This window comes from Aquarana catesbeiana, linkage group LG08, assembly GCF_042186555.1.
Source record: "Aquarana catesbeiana isolate 2022-GZ linkage group LG08, ASM4218655v1, whole genome shotgun sequence".
Taxonomy (NCBI): Eukaryota; Metazoa; Chordata; class Amphibia; order Anura; family Ranidae; genus Aquarana; species Aquarana catesbeiana.
Window position 1 is genome coordinate 307,108,886 of NC_133331.1, and position 15,532 is coordinate 307,124,417.

Here is a 15,532-nt window from a genome sequence, read left to right on the forward strand (position 1 = left end):
TACATACTGCCAAATGTCTTTCTCGCTACACTCCTCTCCTGTACATACTGCCTCCATCATACCTTCCACACTCCTCTCCTGTACATACTGCCAACTGTCATTCCCTCCACACTCCAGTCCTCTCCTGTACATACTGCCCCCATCATTCCCTCCACACTCCTCTCCTGTACATACTGCCCCCATCATACCCTCTGCATTCCTCACCTGTACATACTGACCCCATCATACCATCAAATGACGGCGGGGGCGGTACGGCTCTCGCTCTGGGACACCGCTTTATGACTGCGTCCCAGAACGTCCACTGTCACGCGCTATCGGCTGCGTCATGTTGCTAGGACACGGCACGACCCCAATCTCTGAAAAGAGCCGAGTCCGTGGCTTTCTAACTATGTGATCGGCTGTGCCCAATCACAGCCGGTCACATGTAAACACGGATATGCCGGCAACGGCGCTCCTCGCCTCACACTGACAGAGTGTGTGGTGAGGAGAGCAGATCAGCGGCATCTCCACGCAGGGGGACATCTACACGTAATTAGGGTACTGCTACAATATAGTGCCACCAATCAGTGCCCACCACTGCCCACAAGTGCTACCAATCAGTGCCCATTAGCGATGCCAGTCAGTGCTGGCTATCAGTGCCACCTATCAGTGCTGCCCATCACTGCTGTTGATCAATGCCCATCAGTGCCACTTATCAATGCCCATCAGTGCCCATCAGTACCGCCTATCCGTGCTGCCTATTAGTGCCCACCAGTGCCGCCTATTAGCGCCCACCAGTGCCACATATCAGTGCCGCCTATCAGTGCCCATATGTGTGACATATTAGTGCCCCCTCATCAGTGACCATAAGTGCCACCTCATCAATGCCCACCAGTTCAGCCTATCAGTACCTTCTCATCAGTGCACATCAGTGAAGGAGAAAAATTACTTAGTTACAAAATTTACTGACAGAAACTAAGTTAAAAAAATGTTTTTTCAAAATTTTTGTTCTTTTTTTTTTTTTTTTAGTAAAAAAAAAACCCAGCAGTGATTAAATACCACCAAAAGAAAGCTCTATTTGTGTGAAAAAAATTTGTTTAGGTACAGTGTAGCTTGACAATTGTCATTCAAAATGCGACAGCGCTGAAAACTGAAAAATGGCCTGGGCAGGGAGGGGGGGGGGGGTTTAAGTGCCCAGCAGGCAAGTGGTTAAATGTCTTTTTTTTTTTACAAAAAAATTTCCCCTTTAAGACCATTGGACAGAAGTGACGTTTGACATTGCTTCTGCCCTCCAATGCTATGGAGCCCCCGATAAAAGTGATCTTGCGGTGATTTGCCACTGAGACCACTTTTATCTGAAAGCCGACCGCCCGCTGAAGAGGATACCAGGGGTTATGGCAGCTAGCTACTGCCATAACATCGGTATTCCTCTTCAAACAGCCGACTTATAATGATGGCCGGCGGTCGTCAACTGGTTAAAGGAGTTGCATGCAAGTCGCACCGAAGTCGCGCTGGGATTCAGCTTCAAAGTTGCGGCAGTGTGAACCGGAGCTTAACCACTTCCCGCCAGCTGGCCGTCATATGATGTCCTTGACTTTGAGCGGTGATATCTAAATGATGGGTGCAGCTACAGGCATTATTCAGATATTGGCTTTTTCAGCCGGCAATTCCCTACACCATAAGAACAATCATAGCTGCTGTTCCGCTGCTTGATCATTCTTACAGACAGCTAGAGGGGACGTCGTCCCTCCCTCCCACCGCACTCCGGTGCCTCTACAGACTCAACGCTTCCATCGTTGAGTCGGAGACAGGATTCGCCATCCCGGATGTTTACCATAGAGATTTCCGGTGGTCCAGATGGTTGCTGGAGTCTCTATGATCGACTTCAATTTTCTAGGGTCTTTGCTAAAAAAAAAAAATATAATGTTTAGGGGTTCTATGTAATTTTCTAGCAAAAAAATTATGATTTTTACATGTAGGAGAGAAATGTCAGAATTGACCTGGGTGGCAAGTGGTTAATGTGTTTTTTCCTTATTTTGAGACATGATTTATGTATGCACTCTGAGTCATCCTTGCAAGTCTAACCCACAAAGAAAAATGGAATGAGCTGATTGGATGATAATGACTGGAGTCGCGTGCAATCAAAAGTAATGAATGGAACAAACTTAATTTGTTATGTTATGATTTGGAGATACTGATGGATCCACCTCCATCCAACCCAAACTCAATAGGTAGGGATCCTTTTGTTTCACAATAAACGAATGGTCTCTGAAGCCCCAATACAAAAATAATCTTATTAGAATATTTACATTACGTTCACTATAATGAAAACAAATGGATCCGAATAAATTCCGATTATTCGTTATGTCCTTCCATTATTTTGGATGCTTCAAACATTAACAAAAGGCTCAACCTATTGCATCGTATTACCAAAATTAAACTAATGAATACAAAATCATTTGTTGCTTTTGTTCTCTTTTATTTCGTATTCGTTGAAATTAATTTCTATTGTAATTCAGGGATTTTGATACATCCAAATCTCTGCAGAATGAAAATTTTGTCAGAATTTTGATTCAAAATCAATCGTGATTCTGATATGCTACAAAGCTTGGATGTGTAACTGGTTACATTCCAACTTGGGGCCATCTTCCTGTATCAACCAGGGAATGAAATACCATAAATATGATTCTAAACCATGTTGCCTTCCAACATACACCACTTTGCGCCTAAAGGGCGCATATCACCCTTCTTCAGGCACGGCTCCCAATTACTATAATTACCATGTAAGCTTCTTTCTGAACGACACTAAAATAGTTTATAATATTGAAGTTTTTTGGGGAAAGAACTCCTGGAAGTCTAATATACATTTTTTTTTCTGGTGCACTGGTCCTGGAGGTACTCCAAGTCCATACGTGGAGTGGACAGAGCAAGCTTGTCTTCCACTTCCCTGTTGTAAAAATCCATTTATTATATGGCCCCCAGATAGGGGACGTATCAGATATTAAACCGATAAGAAGTCTTTTTGGGGATGTCTCTACCAGCTTTGCACATCTAGAGAGTGACATTTTTGCCCATTCTTCTTTACAAAATAGCTCAAGCTCTGTCAGATTGGATGAAGAGCGTTTGTGAACAGCAATTTTCAAGTCTTGCCACAGATTCTCAATTGGATTTAAGTCCAGACATTGACTGAGCCATTCTAAAACATGAATATGTTTTGATCTAAACCATTCCATTGTAGCTCTGGCTGTATGTTTAGGGTCGTTATCATGCTGGAAGGTGAACCTCCGCCCCAGTCTCAAGTCTTTTGCAGACTCTAACAGGTTTTCTTCTAAGATTGCCCTGTATTTGGCTCCATCCATCTTCCCATCTACTCTGTTTCCCTGCTGAAGAAAAGAATCCCCACAACATGATGCTGCCACCACCATGTTTTACGGTGGGGATGTGTGTTCAGGGTGATGTGCAGTGTAAGTTTTTCACCACACATTTTTCTTCTAGGCAAAAAAGTAAAATTTTGGTCTCATCTGACCAGAGCACCTTCTTCCACATGTTTGCTGTGTCCCCCACATTGCTTCTCGCAAACTGCAAAAAGGACTTATGTGGCTTTCTTCTTGCCACTCTTCCATAAAGGCCAGATTTGTGGAGTGCACGACTAATAGTTGTCCTGTGGACAGATTCTCCCTCCTAAGCTGTGGATCTCTGCAGCTTCTCTAGAGTTACCATGGGCCTCTTGGCTGCTTCTCTGATGAATGCTCTCCTTGCCCGGCCTGTCAGTTTAGGTGGACGGCCATGTCTTGGTAGGTTTGCAGTTGTGCCATACTCTTTACATTTTCGGATGAATGATTGAACAGAGCTCCGTGAGATGTTCAAAGCTTGGGATTTTTTTTATAACCTAACCCTGCTGTAAACTTCTCCACAACTTCATCCCTGACCTGTCTGGTGTGTTCCTTGGCCTTCATGATGCAATCTGTTTACTAAGGTTCTCTAATAAACCTCTGAGGGCTTCACAGAACAGCTGTATTTATAGTGAGATTAAATTACACACAGGTGGACTCTAACAATTAGGTGACTTCTGAAGGCAATTATTTCCACTAGATTATATTTAGGGGTATCAGAGTAATGGGGGCTGAATACAAATGGACACCACACTTTTCAGATATTTTTTTCTAAAAAATGTTGAAAACCATTTATCATTTTCCTTCCACTTCACAATTATGTGCCACTTTGTGTTGGTCTATCACATAAAATCCCAATAAAATACATTTACGTTTTTGGTTGTAACATGACAACATTTGGAAAATTTCAAGAGGTATGAATACCTTTTAAAGGCACTGTATATTCACTTTTTGTTTAGGCTATATGAATCCAGAAGACACAAAATACCCCAGGACCTCTCCCCCACCCCTTTACTTACATTTAGCTTCCAGATGCCATTTGCATTTTTTTTTTCGTTGTTCATTATTAGTTTTTTTCCCATTTGTGTGTAATAAATGCAACAAAACTGAAGAACGCACCAAGAACCAGCTGTCAAAGTATCAAAAAGCGCAGACTGCACTTTGTATTATCTCCACAAGGTGGTGATCTCCTTTATTGGCAGTGGAACGCAAAAACAGGAAGTGATATGAAAGAAAGACAGGAAGTGTTGTCATGTAGAAATAGGAAGTTCCCAGACAGGAAAGCTAAGAAGAAGTAGAGGGAGATATTCCTTCAACCGACAGCAGAAGAGGTAATAAGAATTATTTTATAATTTAATCCAGTAACCCCCCCTGTCATGTCCATCCTTTTCCTCCATAGTCACTGTGATATATAGGATTATAATGTGTACACCGATACTTCCTAAATATAGAGACATTTATCCAACTGTCCATCCAGAGCCTCTGGTTTATAGACCGGATCATCCTAAATATAGAGCCATTTATCCAACTGTCCATCCAGAGCCTCTGGTTTATACACCAGATACATAGTAAATATAGAACCATTTATCCAACTGTCCATCCAGAGCCTCTGGTTTATAGACCAGATACATAGTAAATATAGAACCATTTATCCAACTGTCCATCCAGAGCCTCCAGTTTATAGAGCAGATACATCCTTAATATAGAACCATTTATCCAACTGTCCATCCAGAGCCTCTGGTTTATAGACCGGATACATCCTAAATATAGAGCCATTTATCCAACTGACCACCCAGAGCCTCTGGTTTATAGACCGATACAACCTAAATATAGAGACATGTATCCAACTGTCCATCCAGAGCCTCTGGTTTATAGTTCAGATACATAATGCATGAGTGAATAATGCATTGATTGCCGAGGTCAAAAGCAAATAATACACAAAGTTCAGGGATGAGTAAAGCAGGTCACATGTAAGTAATGCACATAGTGCAGAGGTAATGAGTAACATATAAAGTAACATATAAAGAGCAGAACTCAGGAATAAACAAGGCACAGAGTACAGGAGTCAAAAGTAATTAACACACTGAAAACAGAGGTCAAGAGTAAGTAATGCACAGAATGCAGGGGTCAGGAGAGTGTAACACACAGATTATAGAACTGTAGAGCAAATAATGCACGGAGAACAAGGATCAGGAATATGTACCACACAAGAGTATAGAATTTACTAGTAACTAACAAATGCAGAGCAGAGGTCAGGAGTAACTGACTGTATCATTGTGTGTGTCAGGTTCCTATAAGGTGTCAGGATGTCACTGTCTATTTCTCCATGGAGGAGTGAGAGTATTTAGAAGGACACAAGGATCTCTACAAGGACGTCATGATGGACAATCAGCCGCCCCTCACATCACCGGGTAAGAGGAGACTTTATTGTAAAGGAGAGAGCAGTACGGAGGGTCCACCTAGATCCCCCATCATCTGATAAACACATAGAAACAATGTATTCAGTCAGTGTGTGTGTTTCCTACAGATGGATCCAGTAATGGGAACCCACCAGAGAGATGTCCTCATCTTCTGTATTCCCGGGATTCCACACAGGAAGATCACACCATCCCTCACCATCATCAGGTAGAAGAGTCTAAGCTATGAGATTACATTTTTCTATGTACATTCTTGTTCCTTTTTATAAATGTATTCTATCATCGTTGGGGTCTAGGGTGAAGTACTGAAAGACATCAAATTTGAGAATAAAGAGGAAAAAGAAGAGACTTTAGTGTGGGGAGATCAGCGGTCTGTGGAGAAGGGAAGTCCTCTGTGTTCCCAGGATTCTACACAGGAGGATCGCAACTATACTGAGAATGATCAGGTAGATGTGCAAAAAAGAATTCAAAAGAATTCTGAGAGGACATTCTTCTATTGGCAGTAGTGTTTTAGATGTTATATTTTATCATCTTTGAAATTTAGAATGAAGAACAGAAAGACATTAAAGTTGAGCATAAAGAAGAGGAAGAAGAGACGTTGGTGAGTGGAGATCAGCAGTCTATGGAGGAGAGAGAGATGATTATGAAAAGTAAAGAGGAGGAATCTTCTCTACCTATAGATCTAAGTAAGTAATAAACACTAAATGCAGAAACCGTTTATATTTTCATTTTACTTCTATGAGTATGAAGTATGGATTTACATTGTTATCAGTTAGGAAAATGTTTGCCTTTCTTGTCCACTGAGGAACACAGAAATTCCGAAACAGTCAGATTATACTGCTGCTTACAAGAGATTGGAACACGGGGAACCGGGGATGTTGTAAGCCGGCTCTTTTAATAAGCTATTAGAAGTGTGAGGCACCCTCTTATTGTCTTGCGTCGGTGGTTCCTGGGCAATAGGCCCTGCACAGTCAGCAAACTGACTCTCAATGTCCAGCAGCTGGAGGCATTCCCATTGATAGGCAGAAGCACAGTGCTGTCTTTTTAGCCACCTCTGCCCTGATTGGCCCAGCTGCCTGTTTCACCTCCTTTGCTCTTATTGCCCAGTGGCATGCTATTTTGAATGGGGTTCTAGGCTTGTGATAGCCAAGCTAGTGTAGCTCTGTTCTACAGTAACATTAGGGCCTACTACTCTGACTCCTGGTTCTGACTTTTGCTAGCCTGTCTTTTCATTACTCTCTAGTCTCCTGCCTCCTCTGACCTCAACCTATTCCTGGAATACTCTCTAGTCTGCTGCCTGCCCTGACTTCAGCCCGTTCCTGAAGTACTCTCTAGTCTGCTGCCTGCCCTGACCTCAGCCTATTCCTGGAATAATCTCTAGTCTGCTGCCTGCCCTGACCTCAGCCCATACCTGGAATGCTCTCTAGTCTGCTGCCTGCCCTTACTTCAGCCTATTCCTGGCGTACTCTCTAGTCTGCTGCCTGCCCTGACCTCAGCCTATTCCTGGAATACTGTCTAGTCTGCTTTCTGCCCTGACCTCAGCCTATTCCTGGAATACTCTCTAGTCTGCTGCCTGCCCTAACCTCAGCCTATTCCTGGAATGCTCTCTAGTCTGCTGCCTGCCCTGACCTCAGCCTATTACTGGAGTACTCTCTAGTCTGTTTACTGCCCTGACCTGAGCCTATTCCTGGAATTTTCTGTAGACTACTGCCTGCCCTGACCTCAGCCTATTCCTGGAATACTCTCTAGTCTGCTTTTTGCCCTGACCTTAGCCTATTCCTTGAGTACTCTCTAGTCTGCTGCCTGCCCTGACCTCAGCCTATTCCTGGAATGCTCTCTAGTCTGCTGCCTGCCCTGACCTCAGCCTATTACTGGAGTACTCTCTAGTCTGTTTACTGCCCGGACCTCAGCCTATTTCTGGAATTTTCTGTAGACTACTGCCTGCCCTGACCTCTGCCTATTCCTGGAATACTCTCTAATCTGCTGCCTAGCCTGACTTCAGCCTATTCCTAAAATGCTCTCTAGTCTGCTTTCTACTCTGACTTCAGCCTATTCCTAAAATACTCTCTAGTCTGCTTTCTGCCCTGACCTCAGCCTATTCCTGGAATACTTTCTAGTCTGTACCTGCCCTGCCCTTAGCATGTCCCTGTTTTACCCTCTAGCCTCAGCCTGTCCCTGTAATAAGCTCTAGTCTGTTGTATTCTTTAACCCCAATCTGTCCCTGGAATACTCCCTAGTCTGTTGCCTGCCCTGACCTCAGTCTGTCCCTGGAATACTCTTTAGTCAGCTATCTGTCCTGATCTTAGCCTGTCCCTGGAATACTCTCTAGAGCTCTCTCTGGTGATAAAAACATGCTGACATGCTGCTGCACGTACCCTTGTTAGGGACAGAGTACATCTGGAGGTCTTTTTGTGGCCTGACCACCTGGAGATAGGTCTTTCTTTTGTGGTTAATCCACATCCTCTCGGCGAAGTACCTACAGATGATGTGGTTGGTTCTGTATCTAATTGGGTGAATATTCCTTGCAGTGTGACTAAGAATCCCTTCCCTCCCTCCATGGTTGAGGATGCTTTGCTACTGCATTGCCACAGTCCCTGACCATCTACTGTAGTATTCATAATAACATCAAGCTGGCAACTCGGTGTGGTCCATTAAACCAGAATCTTTATTGGCTACATACTAAAACACAATTGTAAACAACTAACGTGTTTCATCATGGCCAAAACTCAATGGATACCAGTGTATTTTAGTATGTAGCCAATAAAGATTTGGATTTTATGGACCATTCCGAGTTGCCGGCTTGATATGTTTATGGATCTGATCGTTTTCAGTGTGGGAGAACTATAGCCAGGGCACCGGTTCTCAGCCATTAGAAGTTGAATTTGCAGTTGAGGTATTTATTTGCTATCTACTGTAGTATGCTCACAGTCTTGTCCGTTTTCTGTAGCATTACATACACTGAATATTAAGGGTTGCCCTTTGGTGAGTATAGTGGCCACCAATTAGGCCTCTTCTATCTAGCAAATGGGCCTCCACTGCTGTACACCATAAGAAAAGGACAATCTCCATTTTTGATCATGTTTCCAAGAAATGAGGTGGAGATACTGTACACCATATGAAAGGTCCATCTCCATTCCACAATATAATGTCATGTTCCCAACAAATGAGGTGGAGATACTGTACACCATATGAAAGGTCCATCTCCATTCCTCAATATAATGTCATGTTCCCAACAAATGAGGTGGAGATACTGTACATCATATGAAAGGTCCATCTCCATTCCTCAATATAACGTCATGTTTCCAACAAATGAGGAGGAGATACTGTAAACCATATGAAAGGTCCATCTCCATTCCTCAATATAATGTCATGTTCCCAACAAATGAGGAGGAGATACTGTACACCATATGAAAGGTCCATCTCCATTCCTCAATATAATGTCATGTTCCCAACAAATGAGGAGATACTGTAAACCATATGAAAGGTCCATCTCCATTCCTCAATATAATGTCATGTTCCCAACAAATGAGGAGGAGATACTGTAAACCATATGAAAGGTCCATCTCCATTCCTCAATATAACGTCATGTTCCCAACAAATGAGGAGGAGATACTGTACACCATATGAAAGGTCCATCTCCATTCCTCAATATAATGTCATGTTCCCAACAAATGAGGAGGAGATACTGTACACCATATGAAAGGTCCATCTCCATTCCTCAATATAATGTCATATTCCCAACAAATGAGGAGGAGATACTGTAAACCATATGAAAGGTCCATCTCCATTCCTCAATATAACGTCATGTTCCCAACAAATGAGGTGGAGATACAGTAAAACCTTGGATTGTGAGCGTAATTTGTTCTAGATACATTCTTGTAATACAAAGCACTTGTTTATCAAAGTGAATTTCACCATAAGAAATAATGAAAACTCAAATGATTAGTTCCACAACCATTTATTCATAGGTCCTTCAGTTTATAGTCCATTTAAGAAGATTATAGCAATGTGATAAGTTGTGTAACCATAAAATGTCCATCCACAAATGGCAGACTCCACAAGGGGATTAGAAGCTAAATCCATCAGGAGCTCCAGAGTATAAAAGAGAAGAGAGGCGCCTCTAAGTGTAGCAATATGTTGCTAAATGTTGTACCTTCATTAAATGTAACCATATTTCTACACTTAGAGGTGCCTCTCTTCTCTTTTATACTCAGTTGTGAGTATAATATATACTCAGGTGCTACTTGTATATCAAGACAAATTTTTTTTTTAAATTTTGCTTGTCTTGCAAAACACTGTCAAACCAAGTTACTCTCAAATCAAGGTTTTACTGTACACCATATGAAAGGTCCATCTCCATTCCTCAATATAATGTCATGTTCCCAACAAATGAGGAGGAGATACTGTACACCATATGAAAGGTCCATCTCCATTCCTCAATATAACGTCATGTTCCCAACAAATGAGGAGGAGATACTGTACACCATATGAAAGGTCCATCTCCATTCCTCAATATAACGTCATGTTCCCAACAAATGAGGTGGTGGAAGGTCCATCTCCATTCTTCAATATATTGTTACATTTCCAAGAAATGGAGGTGGAGGAAGTTTCATCTCCATTCTCACAGTACCAATGTCATCAATACACAAAAAATGTAGACCAACATATATGACTCCTGAATGCAAGGTGTGGGAAATCCTCATAACATTTATTGCAAAAATTGCTTTTCAACAGGTGGGCACTATGTCCGGAATCCCTCTAATCCTGAGGAATCTTCTGACGGATCACATACCAGGACTGTAAAATCTCACAGTACAGATACTTCAATAGGTCTTTCTATTCCCAATGAATTTTCTTTACACCATAAAGGAGTTCACAAAGAACAGCGTTCATTGTCATGTTCAGTGTGCGGGAAATCTTTTACAAAAAACTCATTGCTTCTTATACACGAGAGAGTTCACACGGGTGAGCGTCCCTTTTCATGTTCAGAGTGTGGGAAATGTTTCAGTACCAAAGCATACCTGGTGTTACACCAACGAATTCACACAGGCGAGCGCCCCTACTCATGTTCAGATTGCGGGAAATGTTTTGCTAGGAACCAACAGCTCGGTATACACCAGAGAATTCACACAGGTGAGCGTCCCTATTCATGTTCAGAGTGCGGGAAATGTTTTGCTACCAATGGACAACTTCTAATCCACCAAAGAATCCACACGGGTGAGCGTCCCTATTCATGTTCAGAGTGCGGAAAAAGGTTCGTTCTTAAAGGAGACCTTCGTAAACATGAGAGAAGTCACACGGGTGAACGTCCCTTTCCGTGTTCGGAGTGTGGGAAATGTTTCAGTGAAAAAGGAAGCCTTCTTATACATTACAGAACTCACACTGGTGAGCGTCCCTATTTATGTTCAGAGTGCGGGAAATGTTTTAGTATGAAAGAAAGCCTTGTTTCACACTTTAGAGTTCACACAGGTGAGCGCCCCTATTCGTGTTCAGAGTGCGGGAAATGTTTTGTTTTGAAAGCACACCTTGCTTTACACCAAAAAATTCACTCAGGTGAGCGTCCTTATTCATGTTCAGAGTGCGGGAAATGTTTCACTGACAAAGGATACCTTCGTAAACATCAGAGTATTCACACAGGCGAGCGTCCCTATTCCTGTTCAGAGTGCGGGAAATGTTTCCTTACCAAAGGAAACCTTGTTTCGCACCAAAGGAATCACACAGGTGAGCGCCCCTATTCATGTTCAGAGTGTGGGAAATGTTTCATTACAAAAGGACACCTAGTTACACACCAAAGAATTCACACGGGTGAGCGTCCTTATTCATGTTCAGAGTGCGAGAAGCATTTTATTCGGAAAGAGGACCTTCTAAGACACCAGAGAATCCACACAGGGGAATGACCCTTTCCATGTTAAAGGGGTTGTAAAGGTTCATGTCTTTTCATCTTAATGCATTCTACGATTAGCGGCCCCCCAGCCCCCCCCCCTTTACTTACCTGAGCCCTCGAAAGTCACGTCGTGAAAACGCTGGCTTCTCGACCTGGCTTCTCGGCTCTTCTCAGCTCATTCATTGGATGATTGATAGCAGCGCAGCCATTGGCTCCCGCTGCTGTCAATCAAATCATTGGCGGGGGTTGGATGCCGAGTGATACAGTCGGTGGCTATAGCCGCCGACTATATCACTGTATCACGGGTGCGCGCCCGCAAGCTAACCCTCTTGGGAGAGCGCTTCCCAGAACGGGGGTTAGCTGATGTGGGGAGGAGCCGAGACAGCCGCCGAGGGACCCCAGAAGACGGTGTTCGGGGCCACTCTGTGCAAAACGAGCTGCACAATGGAGGTAAGTATAACATGTTTGTTATTTTTTCTAAAAAGAAAAAGGAACCTTTACAACTCCTTTAAGGTTGCAGGAAATGATTTAGTTAGAGATGTTCCCTAAACCACCAGAGAAGTCAAACGGGTGAGTGTCCTCATTCATGTTCAAAGTGCGGGAAATGTTTAAGTTACAGATTTGCACACCAGATTTGCTCTTTTTATGCTTTACTGAAGAAGCCGGCTTTTCATTGGTCAGACCAATAAATAATACATTTTGTGTTCCTCAGTTATATAAGATTTGATGTCAATTCTAGCTTTCCTTTCCCTTGTCGAAAATGTGCTGTTTGTTAAGTAAACAAAGGCACAGATAGAAAAATCTGTCAATTTAAGGTCCCACACCACTGCCAGGGTGTATAATATCAATACTTTCATAACCTGTACGCCTAAAAACGTGGTTGATTTATTGAATTGTCCATGCGGTCTACAATATGTAGGCCGCACTATGCGAGCTATGAACCTTAGGATTAAGGAACATCTGGCAAATATTAAGAAAGGGTTCCCCAAACACACAGTTTCTCGTCATTACCTGGAATGTCATAATAAAAATCCAGTAGGAACTACTTTCACAGCCATAGATCGATTTACACCTCATTGGCGAGGGAGTATGATAAAGAGAGAGATCTCACGGTTGGAAACACGCTGGATCTATGATCTATGATGTTATACTCCCTTTGGGTTAAATGTTGACTGGGATGTGAACAGTTTTATTAACCACTTGCCACCCAGGCCAATTCTGACATTTCTCTCCTACATGTAAAAATCATCATTATTTTGCCGTATGACAGCCAGCGGGCGGGAAGTGGTTAAGGAACATCTGGCAAATATTAAGAATGGGTTCCTCAAACACACTGCTTCTCGTCATTACCTGGAATGTCACAATAAAAATCCAGTAGGAACTACTTTCATAGCCATAGATCGATTTACACCTCATTGGCGAGGGAGTATGACAAAGAGCGAGATCTCGTGTTTGGAAACACGCTGGATCTATGATCTATAATGTTATACTCCCTGTGGGTTAAATGTTGACTGGGATGTGAACAGTTTTATTAACCACTTGCCACCCAGGCCAATTCTGACATTTCTCTCCTACATGTAAAAATCATAATTTATTTGCTAGAAAATTACATAGAACCCCTAAACATTATATATGTTTTTTTTAGCAAAGACCCTAGAGAATACAATGGCGGTCGTTGAAACTTTATATCTCACATGGTATTTGCGCAGCAATTTTTCGAACAGTAAAGTTATCCCAATTTTTTTTGCATAATGTGAAAGATGAAGTTACACCGAGCAAATAGAAACCTAACATGTCGCGCTTCAAATTTGCACATGCTCATGGAATGGCGCCAAACGTCGGTACTTAAAAATCCCCATAGGCGACGCTTTAAACTTTTTTACTGGTTACATTTTTTGAGTTAGAGGAGGTCTAGGGCTAGAATTATTGATCTCGCTCTAACATTCACGGCCATACCTCACATGTGTGGTTTGAACACCGTTTTCATATGCGGTCGATACTCACGTATGCGTTCGTTTCTGCACGCGAGCTCGGCGGGACGGGCGCGTTTAAAAAAATTTACATTTTTTTTTCCTTATTTATTTTACCTTTTTTTTTTTTTTTTTTTTTTTTTTACACTGTTCTTTTAAAAAAAAAGTTGTGTCACTTTTACTTTTAAATGTAAACATCCCTTGTAATAGAAAAAAAGCATGACAGGACCTCTTAAATATGAGATCTGGGATCAAAAAGACCTCAGATCTCATATTTACACTAAAATGCAAAAAATGAAAAAAAAAAAAAAGGCCCTTTAAGAGATATGGGCGGAAGTGACGTTTTGACATCACTTCCGCCCTGCAATGATATAGAGATGGGTGGGGGCCATCTTCCCCTCACTCAGCTCCATACCAAGCCAGGGGGAGGACCCGATCGCCTCCACCGCTACCGACGGCTCCGGTAAGCGGCGGAGGGCACCGGAGCGCGGCGGGAGGGGGCCCCTCTCCCTTTGCCGATAAAAGTGATCTTGCGGCGAATCCGCCGCAGAGACCACTTTTATCTAAAAGCGGACCGCCCGAAGAGGATACCGGGGTTATGGCAGCTAGCTGCTGTCATAACGATACCCTTCTTCAAAGTACCGATGTAAAACTGCGACGGGCGGTCCGTAAGTGGTTAATCAATGTCTGTATTTTATTCAGGGTTTTTTAAAAACGTCTGCTAATATGTATGACGCTCACTCATCACCATCCGGCCACTTGCCACGTCCGGTCTGTGCTTTTCTGGAGTGATGTCATCCATGTGAGACCGCTCGGCGGTGGAGCGCAAGCGTGGCACGTGTTGCGCTCCACTGACCTCACTTCCAGCTGACGCGTCACCCCGAGAGTTCTTTATTCCAGGATGAGCGTCATTTGTTATTGAGATAAAAGGGCGTGCTAGTGTCACATAGCCATGCCTCTGACGAAATCCTGTTGGATGAAACATGTCAGGTGGGCTGACGCTAGCACGCTGAGAGCCGCGGCCATTTGAACATCATGATGTACTTGTTCCTGTATTGAACTGCAAGTTACTACGAATAACATTTTTATATTACTTTACGGGCTTCACTATTGGCTGCATTATCTTTCCATTGGGTATCGCTGGCCGCCTGGGTGAATGTTATTGCATCCCATATGAGAGCTCAAAGAAGTTTTGCTGTATGAGAATGACGATTAGCCGTAATCCTGGCCTGGATTCTACATACCCACTACTTAAAGCTGGAGAACGGAGCTGTGGTCTTCATCTATCACATGCCTGCTTTTTACAGTTGTCTGGTAAACAGATTGGATTTCCAGGTGGTGCAGTGTGCTTTCTTATACACATTGAAGCTGGTGACGGGTTTATCAATTCTCCCTTCTTGGACTTACTTCTCATTTTGCGACGCATGTGGACTTTTATATTCATATGTTTTTGCTGATCAACAAATTGTGCTGGCTGCTCTCAATACTATCTCTAACATTATTAAGTGGCGCGGATATTAACCTGCTTTGTACTGTTTTAATTATTATTATTTGTTAATCAATCATTCTGATTTTCTATATTAAACAAGAACGCTCCGCACTTTCCAATATTCTGTTCTCAGTTTTCTTCTTTTTTTTGGAAACCATAATTCTTCTTAGATGACTGACGATTAATATGATTTAATCTTTTGTCTGTACACTGCTGTGCCAATTATGAGCGGTTCCCACTGTACCTGTGCTGAGTTTCCGGGTCTGTACAGCTGCTGTACCCATTAGGAGGGGTTTGTACTATCTCTGTGCTGAGATCCCAGGTCTGTACACCTGCTTTGCCCATTATGAGAGGTTCCCACCATCCCTGTGCTGAGTTCCTGGGTCTGTACACCTGCTGTG

The 15,532-nt window shown here is 42.8% G+C and overlaps 1 protein-coding gene and 1 non-coding gene across 2 annotated transcripts in view; one reads left to right on the forward strand and one right to left on the reverse strand.

Moving 5' to 3' along the window:
- Positions 1-15,252, forward strand: part of LOC141105179 (uncharacterized) — a 42,896-nt gene extending 27,644 nt beyond the window's left edge. The window contains exon 7 of the mRNA XM_073595071.1: positions 10,694-15,252. Within this exon, the coding sequence (XP_073451172.1) occupies positions 10,694-11,685 (992 nt within the window). The 3' untranslated portion in view covers positions 11,686-15,252. The remainder of the gene's footprint in view (positions 1-10,693) is intronic.
- LOC141106946 (U2 spliceosomal RNA) lies at positions 2,853-3,042 on the reverse strand. Its single transcript, XR_012235750.1, has one exon. It is a non-coding gene; the product is annotated as a U2 spliceosomal RNA (small nuclear RNA).
- Positions 15,253-15,532: the final 280 nt, after the last annotated feature.